The sequence below is a fragment of the Protomyctophum parallelum genome, assembly GCF_964188405.1.
Source record: "Protomyctophum parallelum genome assembly, chromosome: 22".
NCBI lineage: Eukaryota > Metazoa > Chordata > Actinopteri > Myctophiformes > Myctophidae > Protomyctophum > Protomyctophum parallelum.
Window position 1 is genome coordinate 14,812,261 of NC_139714.1, and position 18,402 is coordinate 14,830,662.

The 18,402-nt window shown below is 43.2% G+C and overlaps 1 protein-coding gene across 1 annotated transcript in view; it reads right to left on the bottom strand.

Moving 5' to 3' along the window:
- The window catches only part of LOC310853683 (thyrotropin-releasing hormone-degrading ectoenzyme-like), a gene marked incomplete at both ends in the record, with an annotated part of 235,628 nt that overhangs the window by 69,469 nt on the left and 147,757 nt on the right, over nt 1-18,402 (bottom strand). Inside the window, 2 exons of the mRNA XM_083758078.1 lie at nt 8,202-8,368; nt 11,530-11,595. Coding sequence (XP_083614204.1) covers nt 8,202-8,368; nt 11,530-11,595 — 233 coding nt within the window. The remainder of the gene's footprint in view (nt 1-8,201; nt 8,369-11,529; nt 11,596-18,402) is intronic.

Consider the following 18,402-nt stretch of genomic DNA (forward strand, 5'->3'; position numbering starts at 1 on the left):
GCTGGAGAGGCTTAAGTGCACATGCTGGTAGGCCAGTAAGGAGGGAGTTACAATAGTCGAGTTTTGACAAGACTGTTGTCTGGATTAGGAGCTGGGCTGATTCCTGGGTGAGGAACGGTCTAATTCGTCGTATGTTATAGAGTGTGAACCTACATGGTACTTTTGACCTGAGATCAGAATATATAAATGTCTTCTACATCCTGACAGTTTTCTGAAAAAGCTATGTTTCTATGTCAGTCGTTCTTCGATTTTTCAAAAATATCAGACCTACAAGTTTGTAGATTGTAGATTGAGCTTGTAGATCTGCTATTTTTTCAAAAGCATAACATAATGCTAACACCAAAAAGGGGTTCCCGCCCCCAAAATGGGTTAAAAGTATATTTCGATGCCAATATTATTTTGTTGCAACTTTTTTCAACTTTAATACAGGACTTTTACTTTAGAAAAGTACTTCTACCACCCCACTGTTTGAAAGTTTCTGAGTAAATCTGAAACAGCATCAATGAGCATAGTTTGCATCAGTAAGCACTTTGTGGAATGAATCACTTTGCATTCTCATGTCTGCTTGTCTGAGCTTGGGGCACTGATCTTAGAAAGTGTGACATTCAATGACACCCACAACTCCAGGGGAAAGAAAGCAGCGATTTGCATCAACGCAGCTTAACCCATTCTGACCCGAGATCAGATTCTAAAAATGTCTGTTTGAAAATGACAGTTTTCTGAAAAAGCTATGTTTCTATGTCAGTCGTTCTTCGATTTTTCAAAAATAGCAGACCTACGAGCTCGTAACGCGCCACTCGGTGGCGCGCTATGAGCTTGTAGGTCTGCTATTTTTCAATAGCTAAAGCATGACATGATGCCAACACCAAAAGGGTTTCCCGCACAAAATGGGTTAATTATACATGACATCGGGTTGAGTGGCCGGGAAATGAATGAATCTGCATAATATCCTCCCTTCCTCCCAACGTCTGGCTTCAGAGGAAATCAGAAGACAAACAATGTGGAATAGTTTCATAGAAGTATACAGAAGATCACCTTTAAGAAATTATTGCGCACAGTATTGCAATATGAATTTAACAAAGTAAGTAAAGTAAGTAATCAGTCCAACATCTGCAAACGTGCTGAACAACGTACGTCTTGGAGCTTGCGGAACTCGTCTCGTTCCTGACCGCATCCCTGTCGTGGCAATAATCACGGTAAACCACACCCTCTCGTGTAATATTGCTTAACTTCGTGTCAATTAAGACTACATTGGGGAGAAAGAGGGGTAATAGAAAAGAAAATAATAAAAAAGAAAGAAAGAAAGAAACTAGGCCACAAAGCTAAATGTGATACATTGGGGGCGTATCCAAGGAGTGTGTCTACTCTCGAGGTGAAGAAACGGTCTGCCATGGAGAAGACAATCATTTTAAAGGTTTTATGACATTCATTTTCATTTATTTTTCTTTTTTCTTTTAGGTTTTATGACCTCAATTACACCCAAAAAACCTGAACTTTGAACATTCTGTGGTCTGAAGTTTTTTTGGGGGTTTGGAAGCTTGTAAGCCTTTTGAGCTACAATGAAAACAGGCAACACAGTGAAAACAGTGAAATCTGCTGGCAAATCCCATTGACATATATGGGATTTGCAGGATCTTACATCACAATCTGCCGGCAAATCAGAGCACCTGTTTGAGCCAGAAAACCCCAGATCACAGAAAATCTACTGAATGTTAAAAGGTTTTTTGGGTGCAATTGAGATTAGAAAACCTAAAAAAAATAAGAACAATTCCAAAACCTTCTTTTTAATGTCACAATCCCTTTAAACTAAGCTGTATAGATGTGAAATTAATGACTATTGAGCAACTGAACCTTTATCCGCTGAAACGAGTACCGTACCGTAGGTCGCTTACAATCAAACGCTGCTGTCCATCCGTGCACGTGCGTGCATGTGCATGTGTGTGTGTCTTTCTGGCACAGTTACCGATGGGTATAGAGGGTATATGCACATGCATAAAGTGAGTGGCAAAGTGAGTTTAACGTCGCTTATTACATGGCTTGGTTGAATGCTTGATTCCGATTGGTTTATCGTTGAATTCAGCTGTGAGTTATGTGTTGATAACAGACCGCTCCGCTCTATAACAGACCGCTGCCTAATCAAACCCTCGGAGCACCAGCTGTGTGGCTGCATGCGCACCGCTTGATTTACTGCTGTTTCCAACGTGACAGCCATGATGTAAACACACACACACACACACACACACACACACAATGTCATTTACAGCTAAACATTGCTCTCAAAAATGTTTTTGGAAACATTTGAGCGAGAAATAGAGTTAGCAGTAAAACCCGAAAATGGATTATTCTCGACAATAAGCCTCTCTGACCTCTCTGACCTCTCTGACCTAGTAATAGAAGAGGAACAATATAGCGTTTCTATTAATATTTACTTCATAACTATGTTTGTCAGTTATATAATTCACTTGACAAAAACGTCAGACGGTGATTCGAAAAAAATCTCTAAACTCAAAGAGTTCTTATCCAACAAGGTCATAAAATATAGCCACAATAATGTATTCAATTTCTATGCAGAAGCTCCTCCCATGCAACACATCTCTCTCCTGCCCCAGTGAGTGTGTTTTGCTGGGACTTTGCTGGAGTGTATGTGGAGAACATGCTCTGCTCTCTACAGCGTGCCTAACACTCTGCAAAACACAACTCTGAGAATGTGTTAGGACAATTAGGACAGCTTTCCCACAACTTTGAGATGTTTTGATAACGGAGCCAGGAAAGGCCTCATGCAACCTGAACACGGAGTTGGGGAAGTTTTCCTCTCCAAACTAGAGCAGTGTGGTACAAAACAGTGGTGTGATCGCCGCCCATTTCTTGTGGGTTGCGAACCCAATATCTTTTATATTTTTTGTTATTATTAAAAAGAAAAAGGAAAACGATCCTCCATGATCTGGATGATGGGGTTCAAGTGGTTAATGTAGTTTCAGGGAGGAGAGGACACCTTTAGACTTTAGATTTAAGTGCTTGTATAGTGAACATATAGTGAACAGGTGACTGACGTTATAGTGAACAGGTGACTGACGTTATAGTGACGTTATAGTGAACAGGTGACTGACGTTATAGTGAACAGGTGACTGACGTTATAGTGACGTTATAGTGAACAGGTGACTGACGTTATAGTGAACAGGTGATTGACGTTATAGTGAACAGGTGACTGACGTTATAGTGAACAGGTGACTGACGTTATAGTGACGTTATAGTGAACAGGTGACTGACGTTATAGTGAACAGGTGACTGACGTTATAGTGAACAGGTGACTGACGTTATAGTGAACAGGTGACTGACGTTATAGTGAACAGGTGACTGACGTTATAGTGAACAGGTGACTGACGTTATAGTGAACAGGTGACTGACGTTATAGTGACGTTATAGTGACGTTATAGTGAACAGGTGACTGACGTTATAGTGAACAGGTGACTGACGTTATAGTGAACAGGTGACTGACGTTATAGTGAACAGGTGACTGACGTTATAGTGACGTTATAGTGACGTTATAGTGAACAGGTGACTGACGTTATAGTGAACAGGTGACTGACGTTATAGTGACGTTATAGTGAACAGGTGACTGACGTTATAGTGAACAGGTGACTGACGTTATAGTGACGTTATAGTGAACAGGTGACTGACGTTATAGTGAACAGGTGACTGACGTTATAGTGAACAGGTGACTGACATTATAGTGAACAGGTGACTGACGTTATAGTGACGTTATAGTGAACAGGTGACTGACATTATAGTGAACAGGTGACTGACGTTATAGTGAACAGGTGACTGACGTTATAGTGACGTTATAGTGACGTCATAGTGAACAGGTGACTGATGTTATAGTGACGTAATAGTGAACAGGTGACTGACGTTATAGGGAACAGGTGACTGACGTTATAGTGACGTTATAGTGACGTTATAGTGAACAGGTGACTGATGTTATAGTGACGTAATAGTGAACAGGTGACTGACGTTTCAATGTCTATGAAGTCTTCCTCAGAGCCATGCACTGGTGGAAGAAGTACTCACATTTACTGTATCAATACTGCAATGTAAATATACTCTGGTAGACAATTTACTTGAGTAAAAAAAATACAAAAAGATTACTTAAAGTTTTCAGACTCCGGCGGGAGATTGGGAGCGAATCAGTTCTGACTGCAATGGGAAGTGCATTCCATAGTTTTGGAGCCAGAAGGGAGAAGAGTCTGGGACGTGTGGAGCATTGTCCAGGGTGTTTTAGAGAAGGGAGAAGAGTCTGGGACGTGTGGAGCGTTGTCCAGAGTGTTTAAGAGAAGGGAGAAGAGTCTGGGACGTGCGGAGCGTTGTCCAGGGTGTTTTAGAGAAGGGAGAAGAGTCTGGGACGTGTGGAGCGTTGTCCAGGGTGTTTTAGAGAAGGGAGAAGAGTCTGGGACGTGTGGAGTGTTGTTCAGGGTGTTTTAGAGAAGGGAGAAGGAGTCTGGGACGTGTGGAGCGTTGTCCAGGGTGTTTTAGAGAAGGGAGAAGAGTTTGGGACGTGTGGAGCGTTGTCCAGAGTGTTTTTGAGAAGGGAGAAGAGTCTGGGACGTGTGGAGCGTTGTCCAGGGTGTTTTATAGAAGGGAGAAGAGTCTGGGACGTGTGGAGCGTTGTCCAGGGTGTTTTAGAGAAGGGAGAAGAGTCTGGGACGTGTGGAGTGTTGTTCAGGGTGTTTCAGAGAAGGGAGAAGGAGTCTGGGACGTGTGGAGCGTTGTCCAGGGTGTTTTAGAGAAGGGAGAAGAGTTTGGGACGTGTGGAGCGTTGTCCAGAGTGTTTTAGAGAAGGGAGAAGAGTCTGGGACGTGTGGAGCGTTGTCCAGGGTGTTTTATAGAAGGGAGAAGAGTTTGGGACGTGTGGAGCGTTGTCCAGGTGTTTTAGAGAAGGGAGAAGAGTCTGGGACGTGTGGAGCATTGTCCAGGGTGTTTCAGAGAAGGGAGAAGAGTCTGGGACGTGTGGAGCGTTGTCCAGGGTGTTTTAGAGAAAGGAGAAGAGTTTGGGACGTGTGGAGCGTTGTCCCGGCGTTTCTAGGGAGGCTACTGCCAGCTTCCCATCGTCGGCTGATCTGAGCGCTCGGGAGGGTTTGTAGCGTGCGATCAGACTTGCGAGATATGGCGGTGGCGTACCTTTGGTTGCTTTGAATGCCAGCATCAGAGTTTTGTATTCTGTGCGGGCAGCGACCGGGAGCCAATGGAGGGAGCGGAGAAGGGGAGTGACATTTGGTTGATTGAAGACTAAGCGAGCTGCGGCATTTTGGATCAGTTGGAGATGCTTAAGTGCGCGTAGGCCAGTAAGGAGGGAGTTAAAGTAAGCAGGGAGTTACAGTAGTCACGTTATGACATGACTGATGTCTGGATAAGGAGCTGGGCTGACTCCTGGGTGAGGAATGGTCTAATTCATCGTATGCACGCACACGCACACACACACACACACACCCCCACACACCCACACACCCACACAGCCACACAGCGCGTAGCGGGGATTAAATGATTGACTGGGCAAATTAGCATCGCTAATTGGGGAGGGTATTCGCATCTCCGGCCGATAGGCGATAACGTGTTTGCCGACGTGCTAATGGTGGGACCATTGAAAACAAAGGCGGCTTGCATGCTGTGGTTTTGCTGTACTAACAGACATTTGCATGCACAAGGGCTGCCAAAGTAAGCTATCATTTGCTGTTTTTCTCCCCCTCTCTCCGAAGTTAGACTGGGCAAGCTCAAATCTCACGCCGGTGACACACACACACACACACACACACACACACACACACACACACACACACACACACACACACACACACACACACACACACACACACACACACACACACACACACACACACACACACACACACACACACACACACACACACACACACGACTATTTATCTCTCGTGTTGATTCAATGCTGTGCAGCGCAGTGAGGCAACTCAGGCAAGACTCCTGTCATCTCTCTTAAAAGGTTCCTCCCATAAACTTCACTTGAAAATTAAGTTTAAGAAACTTTAATAATTATGTGCGTGTGTGTGTGCCAGCCTCCCAGGGACCCCCCAGGGATCAAGACAAGATTTGTGTAAAAAAAAACAAAAAAACCCACAAAATGGTCAAAATAGCTTGTGCTGCGACATAGAGCTTGTAGATCTGATATTTTGGAATAGCCAACGCTAAAATCGCAAAACGTGACGATCATGTATTGCCATGACAATACGGTGGTGGTGGTGTGAGTAAAAACAATCTGTGGTCAGGTCACCCAGCTCTGAGGACCAGGTGGAGTACTTTGTTTGAACAGTACTGCAGTTCCAACAAAGTTCAAACGAGTAGTTGAATGGCAGCAACGTGCGTGTGTGTGCGTGTGTGAGTGTGTGCGTGCCAGTGTTGTTTTCGTCGACTAAAACTAAGACGAAAAATGTTCGTCGACTACCTATTTTCACTGACAAAAACAAATGGAAACTAAATGATAACTAAGCTACGATGAATAAAACTAAGACTAAATATACTGACAATTTCGTCGACAAATAAAAACTAGACTAAAATGTTAGGAAGGGACTAGTGGACAAGAGATCCACTATAAGTAATTTTACACTTGGTTGCATGCTGAAAATAGCCAATCTACAAGCTCACAACGCGTCGCAACGCGACGCGTTGTGAGCTTGTAGATCGGCTATTGTAAAAACACTCATTACGACGGCATCAAGACCCGCCAAAATACATTTTAGTCGACTAAATCAACTGTAGATTTAGTCTACTAAAATCTTATGACAAAACACTAAGACATTCCAGGTGACTAAAACGTGAATAAAACTAAATTAAGTTTCAGTCCAACGACTATGACTAAACTAAAATAGAAATTTGCTGCCAAAAACAACACTGGTGCCTGTGTGCGTGCGTGTGTGCGTGCGTGGTTGGATCTTGAAAACATAGACAGATAGATACCTTCGTTATCCCACAGGGGAAAATCAGTAAACAGAGTAGACATATAGAAGACACCCCGGTGGCTTATAAATCTACTGTCAGGCGGCATTTTCCCCATTTAACCCTCTAAGACCCAGCGTTGCTTTATAGCAACAAGTTATATTTTAATGCATTACTTAATTATTATTATTTTCTTCTGTTCTTTTTTTCACCTAAACGTCATCAGTGATGTTCATTTCAATGCCATTGGTCATGATATTTGCATATAAATACCCCCCACAGAGGCTGAAAATTCACACAAATTAAAAGTTTCTGGACTCTTTCTGGATTTTTAACCTATGACTTTTGACCTTTAACCCTAATAAAAGTAAGTCAAATAATTGTAATATATGTTTTTTTGTGATCATTAGAATGTCTAGAACATGTTTTATTCATTATTGTGAAAGATATCCCCCAAATGTAAATTATTAATTTATTATATTATTATATAATTATTATACATTTTTCATCAAACTTTATTTTTTTATTTTTTTTAACATCTTTTATAGTCTTAGTCCTAGTAGTACAAAGTAGTAGTAAGGTTGAAATCTATTTTTTTGCAAGTAGAAATTAATGCGGGTCTTAGAGGGACACGAAGTGGCGACAGTAAGAAAAAGATGGACCGTTACTGAGATGGTAACATATTGCACACGGTAGGAGGTGAAACAGCAGCGTCTGCTGGGGGTCATTCACAGGAACAGCAGGCCGAACGAGAACCCGGAAGTGAGCTTCAATTCCAGCAAATGGGTTTTGCCCCGTGGTGGTTGCGCCTTGGATAAGTCTTATATAAATACACCATTTAACCATTTAGTTGCAGATTAAACTTTGACTCATTGACTATAATTATCGTCAGCGTGGTGTAAAGTATTAAATCAAAATAAGTGAACAACGTTTCGGCCTCGGAGGTTCAAAGATGGCCGATTTCATTTCGCCAACAAAAGTGGCTTCAAAGCGCTCTGTATAGAAACCAATGGGGCTCGCTTTGTCCATATGTTTACAGTCTAGAGGCTGTCCATATGTTTACAGTCTAGAGGCTGTCCATATGTTTACAGTCTAGAGGCTTTGTCCATATGTTTACAGTCTAGAGGCTTTGTCCATATGTTTACAGTCTAGAGGCTTTGTCCATATGTTTACAGTCTAGTCTAGTTTAATTTTAGATCATATCTTTGGAAACAATCATCAACATATTGCTCTATTTACAGTACCTGTTGTCACTCCGAGCTTCCTGACCATACAGGAAGTGCTCCTGTTGTACAGTGACGTGATTGGCGGACTCGTCCTTGCTGATGGTGACGACGGGGTATCCCATTTGTCGAGTCCACTTGTCCATCACCGCGCTGACGTCGATGTCCCGCCCCTCTGAACGCAACGCCTGTTTGGAAAATATTTAGAAGGTTTTTTCTTAGTTTCCTGAAAAACACATCATTTTAATTTAAAATATAAGGTTTTTTTCTTAATTTCCTGAAAAACACAATTTTAATTTAAAATATAAGGTTTTTTCTTAATTTCCTGAAAAACACATAAATTTAATTTAAAATATAAGGTTTTTTCTTAATTTCCTGAAAAACACATCATTTTAATTTAAAATATAAGGTTTTTTCTTAATTTCCTGAAAAACACATAATTTTAATTTAAAATATGAGGTTTTTTCCTAAAATAATTATGATTTTAATTTCCTGAAAAATTAACCCTTTGGAGTCAAGATGTTTCTTCCCCCGACAACTGCCGTTCCCATTTGTTCATTTACGTGACCCGGGTAGGATGCATATATCACGTCAGACTTTGGTGCTCTCTGCCTTTTGGGGGAGTTTTGTGAGTCCTGCAACCAGCAATGTCCGTGCCTACCTATGTGACTATATTTGGTCATGAGCACGAGTATATGACTTATTAGTACCAGTAGGGGGCGCCAGAAACAGAGAGGGATAGTGCTGCTAATGAGAGAGACAGAGAGAGAGAGAGAGAGAGAGAGAGAGAGAGACAGAGAGAGAGAGAGAGAGAGGTGTGTGTGTGGGGGGGGGGGGGTAATTACACCACTCAGTTCACACGGGTGTGATTTTGTATAAAGGTGTGACTCATGTCTGTAAATCTAGGTGAACAGAGAGAGAGAGAGAAATATATATTAAAAACTCAAAGAAAAACTGCAAATAATGCCTGCAGAGCGGAACTTGGCCAATTCCCTCTCATAATTAGCATCCAGAAAAGAGCATTCAAATTCCATAAGCACCTTCAAAATAGTGACCCCACCTCCTACCATCACCAGGCCTTAAAATGCCAAGAGGAGAACATGAGTAGGAGTCCCCTCAGTCAGATGGTCCTGAGTCTTACCCCCACCACCCCTCCCCTGACTAAAACAACCTCCACTAACCACATTATCAAAATGCAACAAGAACATTATATCACATATTGGAAAAACACAACAAAAACCCAAAGTAAATTAGAATGCTATTTGGCCCTCAACCGAGAATACACAGTGGCAAACTACCTGACCACTGTTACTGATGCAAAACTGAGGAAGATGTTGACTATGTACAGACTCAGCGACCACCGCCTGGCAGTAGAAACAGGCAGACACAGACAGAACTGGCTGCCTAGAGAAGACAGACTGTGTTCACTCTGCTCTCAAGGGGAGGTGGAGACGGAACTACACTTTCTGTTACAATGCGACAAGTATAAAGACATCAGAGAATCCTTCTTCCCTAAATTTAAAGAAAAATATAAAGAATTTGAATCCAATAACTCATCACTCCAATATGTTCTGGGAGAACAGTCCAAATGCACAGTTTTGGCAGCAAAATATGTATGGAGTTGTCATTGAAGTATATTTTACTCCCACCACACTAACTACAACTAGACTAAATAGAGACAAAAAGGCTGAATGAGTTTCTCTATTCTAAATAGCAAACTGTAGGCCCTGTACCAAGGCAATGGCATCAAAGCCTCAGCTGATCAGACGATCGGATGAAGGAACACGCAGGCAGAGATGAGCTGAAGTGTAGAGTTGACCATTTATTCAATCAAAAGACAGAGTCCAGAGTGACGGAATAGCATCATCAGCTTCCCCGTGGCCATGCTGTGCCACGGGAGCACACGGACAGACTAACCAACCCGTTGTGGCTAGCCTGCTATCAGACCCTCTCTTTCCTTCACAACATCACATTATATGCAGTTTTACATCAAACAGTGGTTTCTGGGTGTTGGTTGATTTTACATAGATAGGAATAGCAGATGCATACATAATCAAGTGACCTCTTGTTGAGACAATAGTATGCAGATCAACAACTTGCATAGGAATAGTAGATGGCGCCTACGTGTGTTTTGATTCACACCAGGAGTAATGAACAATGCAGATTACTCGACTGAGTGATTGCTTTCAGACCTGCAGACTTCTGCCAGACAGAGAGACTAGACAATAAATTGACGTTAGCACAGACATCATCAACTGACATCATCAACTGAGGGACAGACAGTGGACAGTAGAGACAGGTATATCTGTCTGAGGGACAGACAGTGGACAGTAGAGACAGGTATATCTGTCTGAACAGGGTCATTAAGTTGCTGTTATGTTTATGTTTGTTAATTTATTTTCATTGTTACTGTATTGCTTGTTGTTCATTATTGTTGGGATGTTTATTGACTTTTGTTTTGTTGTATGTACGCTTTGGCAATGTAGAACATATTATCATGCCAATAAAGCATTTTGAAATTGAAATTGAATTGAGAGAGAGAGAGAGAGAGAGAGAGAGAGAGAGAGAGAGGTCCATTCTGTCAGCTCTTTCTCCCCCCCCCCCCTCTCTCTCTCTCTCTCTCTCTCTCTCTCTCTTATTATTATTGTATTCATGTATTAACTTGTGCAGGAGAACACAGTGTGGAACATGCTATTATAAAGAACACAGGGTGGAACATGCTATTATAAAGAACACAGGGTGGAACATGCTATTATAAAGAACACAGGGTGGAACATGCTATTATAAAGAACACAGGGTGGAACATGCTATTATAAAGAACACAGGGTGGAACATGCTATTATAAAGAACACAGGGTGGAACATGCTATTATAAAGAACACAGTGTGGAACATGCTATTATAAAGAACACAGGGTGGAACATGTTATTATAAAGAACACAGGGTGGAACATGCTATTATAAAGAACACAGTGTGGAACATGCTATTATAAAGAACACAGGGTGGAACATGCTATTATAAAGAACACAGGGTGGAACATGCTATTATAAAGAACACAGGGTGGAACATGCTATTATAAAGAACACAGGGTGGAACATGCTATTATAAAGAACACAGGGTGGAACATGCTATTATAAAGAACACAGGGTGGAACATGCTATTATAAAGCTCGAGTCTGACAGTATTATTGTTATCATTAAATACAGTACTCTGGAATAATAATGGTAATTACATAGCAGCCTTTTATATATATATATATCACATCAGCGCGCGCGCGCACAGCCACACACAGCCACACAGCCACAAAGCCACACACACACACACACACACACACACACACACACACACTACCTGAGACAATTTGTTCCAGAGGTCCTGTCTTGCCGCGTTGCTGAACATGTGAGTCGTCAGATAATCCTAAAAAATACCAACAGAAACAAAACAGGTATAAATCAACTGTAACAAAATATATTTTGTTCCCATAATAATAGAAAGATGCCAAGGCTAAAAATGTAATAAAATAAAATAAAAACAGTGTTCGTTTTCATTTCATACGAAAGCAGAACGTAATTACATAGTTAATTAGATTGACCCAGCGGTTGGTTTTTGAAAACAAACCTAATAGAATGTGTTCAATTTAAAACCACTCTGACCCTGAAATCACAGTTCTTTTCACAGACTATTCAATTCAATCCCAGCTCACACTGCGTGAAGAAAAAGGTGTTGCATTATTTCTGTTCACATTGTCCGGGTCTCCGAGTCCTTCACAAGGTAAACCATGAATGTAATTGGTCACTGAGGCAAGGCTGAAGTCTTTGATCACATTATTGACAAGGTGGGACAATAGCAGATATATGTATATACATTGTGAGCTTGCTGTTTTCATGCTGTTTTGAATACTTCCTTTTGTGTAACAATCCTGCATGATGAGGTTTGGCTAAGGGGAAAAATAAAAACATAAAATTGTTGAAATATGGAGATTTGAGGTTTGGCATTAATTCACTAAGGGGAAAAATAAAAACATAAAATTGTTGAAATATGGAGATTTGAGGTTTCTGCGTGCATGTGGGCGTAAGCGTGCACGTATGCTTAGATCGATGTGCACAAGTACGAAAGGGAGAACAGTGTGTGTGTGTGTGTGTGTGTGTGTGTGTGTGTGTGTGTGTGTGTGTGTACGCGCATGTGCGAGGGAACACGGGGAGACCTCTTTGTGTCACATCTCGACTGCGGTCGAAAAATGATGATGATGACAAACTTGTAATGCTTCACAATGTGACACATTGTGAGCTTGTAGATCAGCATGTTCAGATTTGGTGTAGACGGACAGAATCAGCTATGGTGGAATAATAAGAATAATTATGTGCATTTAGGAAAAGTTGTAAACTGTCCCATACTAATTTTGAGGATTTTGTGAAAATGTACATGTGAAAATGTACCGGCAACTCTCAGCTCCACAGTACAAAATATTAAACACTCTGCTTTGCAGAGCCTCTATTAGCCTACTTTTGAGAGAAGCAGCTACTTGATCCTTAGACATGCAGGGAAGGAGCTATAAGCTCACCGTTGAAAACTTCCAAACTGCACACAGACAAAGAAAACGTCCAGAAAGTTTGTCTGACTCTCTTTGGTAAAGTAGGACAAAAAATACAATGTCCCAGACACCAAACTATATCCCCACGACTCCGCGAGCAAGACCTAGCCTGTTGAGTGTCTGAGGCCACATCCACACGCAGACGCTTTTAGCTGTAGCTAAAATTAGATGTGTCCATTATTTGCCCAGTTGTTCAAGGTTCAAGGTTGTTTATTAGTGTCCCCGAAGGGCAAAAGGTTTTACAGCAGGTCATAAGGCACGTTCATTCCTGTCCACTGTCTTCCATCTTTGAGCCGGGTTCCCAGATTATGGCGAGAGAAAAGTTTTATTTTCTCCCCATGCTAGAGATGCTCCGATCAGGTTTTTTGGGGCCGATCGCCGATCACTGGAAGCAGTATCTGCCGATACAGATATTGCCGATACCGATCACAGCGTGGTGAAATCACACACCTTGCAAACTGCGAGTTTGGTGTCCTTTTCTGACACCGTAAACCAGGGATACTCAAATAGCCGAACATGTTGGGCCACATTATGAAAATGGCAAGGGGCCAGGGGCCGGTTGATAAAATGACAACATTAATGTTACTTTTTTTAATTTACAAGTGTCTTGAGACAACTCGTTGTGATTTGACACTATAATAAAATTGAATTGAATTGAATTGAATTGCAATGTGCATTATTTTATGGCTTGCCTATTTTCTCTCTTTTGAATAATTCTGTGCAATTAGCACATTCAACACAAACAACTGTTTCCATAAAACAAACTAACATAGGCTACTTCTCTAGAAGCAGAATCATGAATAGGCCTATTTAATTTATACAAAAGGAGAAGAGAGAAAACAATGTGTTTGTGGCTCAAACTTTGTCTAATATTGTTTTAGAGCAGTGGTTCTCAAACATTTTCATGCCAAGAGCAAGACTTTTTCAATCTACAAAAATAATCCCAAAATGAATCGCTTATAAACAGATTTGGCCAGAAACGACCAGTGTTGCTTCTTTTTGGCTTATTTTGTATAGACCTATAGGTTGCTTGTTTCTGCCATAGAGTTATACTGGCAACACCTCTGGCTTCTAGCTGGATATGAGCGTGCTGCTCGTTGTCCGTGACTGGGAGATGGGACTGTGGATAGAACTTTCTGTTACAGTTAAATCCATATAAAAGTACCGCGACTGAGACCGCAAGTTAGAATCGTATGTGGATATAACGAGGCACAGCCGTTTACAATGCGATGCAACATTAACAGCGGGGGCTTTTGCACAGGTTTCTCAAGCGCTTTTTTTGGACTGGAACGTACAACACGAGCAAAACCTTTGTGAAATGTAAATGGAAGGCAGTTACTCCGCTACAGTAAACATCCTAACAAGGGGTCTGGGAAGGGAGTGCATTGCAAGGGGGGCTTTGATGACGTTTGTCAACACTGCGTCACCCAGATATTTCATGGTGGTGCTGCCTCTCTCTAGAGAGGAAAAACAAAAAACATGACTAAACTACGTTTTGGCCGTTATCTCTGGAACGGGAGGTCCAATCTGCTCAGTGTAAAGTTTGTTGGATACGTGACAATCAGGACATTAAGCAGGGCGTATCGATCCGATCCGATAGAGGCATTATCGGCCGATCGTGATCGGACGCCGATTGATCGGAGCATCTCTAGCCCGTGCAGTTGTCCAGTGTGTGTGTGTGTGTGCGTGTGCGCAGTGAAAAGGGAAGTGGCCGTTGAATGAGGAAAATGTGATGTCATTTGCATCACAGCACCTACGGTAAAAAATTGCACAATAGCATAGTATGTCGTACAGATGCAAACAGTACGGTAAATGTGCACGTTGGAAGGATGTAATGCAGTGCGTTTAGTTTGCTATATGGCATGCGTTAGTATCTGTGCGAACAGAGTGGTTTGGTAGAAGACGAAAGGATAAACGTGTGTGCATACTGTACTCCTTTGCACCACTTTTACAATTAGGGAAGAAGGATATTTATTCATTGCAATGAAACATCAAATTGAAATGGGAGAGAGACATGCAGGAGAAGAGAACGAGAGAGATAACAACAGGAGATATAATAACATATGTTATTGTGAGATTATAGCCCACCGAAGTCGTGACCCGTTCTCTCTCGCGCGCACGCACGCGCACACGCACGCACACACACACACACACAACAAGATAACAGAAGATAGCTCCTCTCCTCTCCTTTATCCACTCTCCTCTCCCTTTCCATTATCCACTCTTCTCTCATTATCTCCTCTCCTCTCCTCTATCCACTCTCCTCTCCTCTCCTTTCCATTATCCACTCTTATCTCATTATCTCCTCTCCTCTCCTCTCCTCTCCTCTCCTCTCCTCTCCTCTCCTCTCCTCTCCTCTCCTCTATCCACTCTCCTCTCCTTTCCATTATCCACTCTTATCTCCTCTCCTCTCCTCTCCTCTCCTCTCCTCTCCTCTCCTCTCCTCTCCTCTCCTCTCCTCTCCTCTCCTCTCCTCTCCTCTCCTCTCCTCTCCTCTATCCACTCTCCTCTCCTCTCCATTATCCACTCTTCTCTCATTATCTCCTCTCCTCTCCTCTCCTCTCCTCTCCTCTCCTCTCCTCTCCTCTCCTCTCCTCTCCTCTCCTCTCCTCTCCTCTCCTCTCCTCTCCTCTCCTCTCCTCTCCTCTCCTCTGTTGTCCCCTCCCCTCCCCTCCTCTCCTCTCCTCTAATCTGTTGTCCTCTCCCATTCCCTCGTCTCGTCTAATGGTGCTTGACATTCTATTCTCTCTATATCTCTCGCACAAGTCTTAGTTGATAGCTTTTCCACATGCACAGACAAACACACGCACAAACACACACGCACACGCACACACAGAATAGGTTAATTGAGGTCAAGTTGTCAGATGGAAACGTTAGAACTTCTCTGTTCTCAACATCACGTTTCTCTCCTCCACTCTCCCAGAACTCCTCCTCTCTCTGTTCTCCAGGACATTACAGAACCCAACACAACCCCCTCCTCCTCCTCTCTCTGTTCTCCAGGACATTACAGAACCCAACACAACCCCCTCCTCCTCTCTCTGTTCTCCAGGACATTACAGAACCCAACACAACCTCCTCCTCCTCTCTCTGTTCTCCAGGACATTACAGAACCCAACACAACCCCCTCCTCCTCCTCTCTCTGTTCTCCAGGACATTACAGAACCCAACACAACCCCCTCCTCCTCTCTCTGTTCTCCAGGACATTACAGAACCCAACACAACCCCCTCCTCCTCCTCTCTCTGTTCTCCAGGACATTACAGAACCCAACACAACCCCCTCCTCCTCCTCTCTCTGTTCTCCAGGACATTACAGAATCCAACACAACCCTCCTCCTCCTCTCTCTGTTCTCCAGGACATTACAGAACCCAACACAACCCCCTCCTCCTCCTCTCTGTTCTCCAGGACATTACAGAACCCAACACAACCCCCTCCTCCTCTCTCTGTTCTCCAGGACATTACAGAACCCAACACAACCCCCTCCTCCTCCTCTCTCTGTTCTCCAGGACATTACAGAATCCAACACAACCCTCCTCCTCCTCTCTCTGTTCTCCAGGACATTACAGAACCCAACACAACCCCCTCCTCCTCTCTCTGTTCTCCAGGACATTACAGAACCCAACACAACCCCCTCCTCCTCTCTCTGTTCTCCAGGACATTACAGAACCCAACACAACCCCCTCCTCCTCTCTCTCGGTTCTCCAGGGCATTTTACAGAAAGTAAAGTAAAGTTGTGTTCAAAAGACCATAACGAAAGATGGACACAGGAACAGTGACATCACCATTGGTTTCTACAGACCGTGTTTGAAGCCACACACACACTATAGATGGATTATTATTTTTTGTTTACAAACATTGAGACTGCAGGGCAGCGGTTTCATGTAATATATTCCCAACAGAACCTGTTGTTTTGGGGAGCGCTGGTTTCAGTTCATGCAATTATTGAGACGCTCCTAGCGAGACAAATATACTTATACACCCCACAAACGGTATTGAGACGCTCCTAGCGAGACAAATATACTTATACACCCCACAAACTGTATTGCGAGCCGAGAAAATCTGACAAACAAGCTCACATCATCATGTCACGGACGTGATCATTGTGAGCTTAGAGCCTTAGAGGTATGCTGTTCTTAGAGTCTTAAGGCTCTACATACTCCAGGTTTTGGTGATAGCATATCACCGCAGTGTAGTTTTGAAAGGGTTTGAAAACGACACCATTACGTCAGTCGCGGTGATGATCAGCTATCACCGCGGACACAGACCCATCTCTCTGTTTTTACTATCAGACAAGTCTTTATCACCCCGTTCACTGATTGGTCTAGAAGTTGGGTAAACCACAGGGAGGCGGGGTCAATCCTTAAGGAGTATGATTGGAGAAGGTGTATTGGCTGAAGTAGACACATTTCTGCACAACACTGATCAGAACCAGTGGGTCGTGCTCAGGCCGACACCAAAGGAAACCAGAACCAGTGGGTGTCATGGTCTGTCTCCCTACAGACCATGTCTCCACATCAGCCACTCCCATTCTCCATTCCCTCTCTCAGTCCTTGTCACACACCTGTTTCCACCCCCTCTCCAGCCCAACACCATGACCATTCCACACCTGTTTCCACCCCCTCTCCAGCCCAACACCATGACCATTCCACACCTGTTTCCACCCCCTCTTCAGCCCAACACCATGCCCATTCTACACCTGTTTCCACCCCCTCTTCAGCCCAACACCATGCCCATTCCACACCTGTTTCCACCCCCTCTTCAGCCCAACACCATGCCCATTCCACACCTGTTTCCACCCCCTCTCCAGCCCAACACCATGCCCATTCCACACCTGTTTCCACCCCCTCTTCAGCCCAACACCATGACCATTCCACCCCCTCTTCAGCCCAACACCATGACCATTCCACACCTATTTCCACCCCCTCTTCAGCCCTACAATGCCATGCCCATTCCACACCTGTGAACACTCCTGCAATCACCCTGCTCCCTATTAGACTGGATTCATTCCACAAACAGACTGTCAGATCATTACTTCCTTGTCCCCGAGCTGTACCGAGTTCCGAGTTCTCTGTGTTTTTGCGTTTTCTGAGAGGTTCTGCGTTATTGGACTTGTGATTCCTCTTCTAAAGGTTTGCATTCCTGTTTCCTGCTTTGTTCCTGTTTTGTACCTTTTTGGAAGAGTTCTTTGCTTTTTGGAATCCCCTGAGTTTTGTAAGCTTAACTGTTCTTTTTTATTAATAAATCATTTAAATGAGAACCTTCCTGCTCTTGTCCTGCATTTGGTTCCTACCCCCTGCCTATCGTGACAGTGGGTCGTGCTCGGGCCGGCACCAAAGGAACCCGACCGCTCATTAGATGTAAAAGTGATCACAGCCCACGCGGAGACACGAGAACAGATTTTCCTGCTCATAAACAATATCATAATAATATAGTAGGAATCACGTTCAGTGGAATGAGCAGGTGGCTCTTAAAAGATGTAAAGAGCCATCGTGGGTGTTCTTGTAACCCAGAGAGAGACGTGTTAAATGAATGCTGGAGGGGTTCCTGACTGTACATATTATATTTATGTTGCATGTGCCTGCAAACAAAACACGCCTCTGTGAATTGGTATCCGAGTCAACGCGCTGCGTAAACC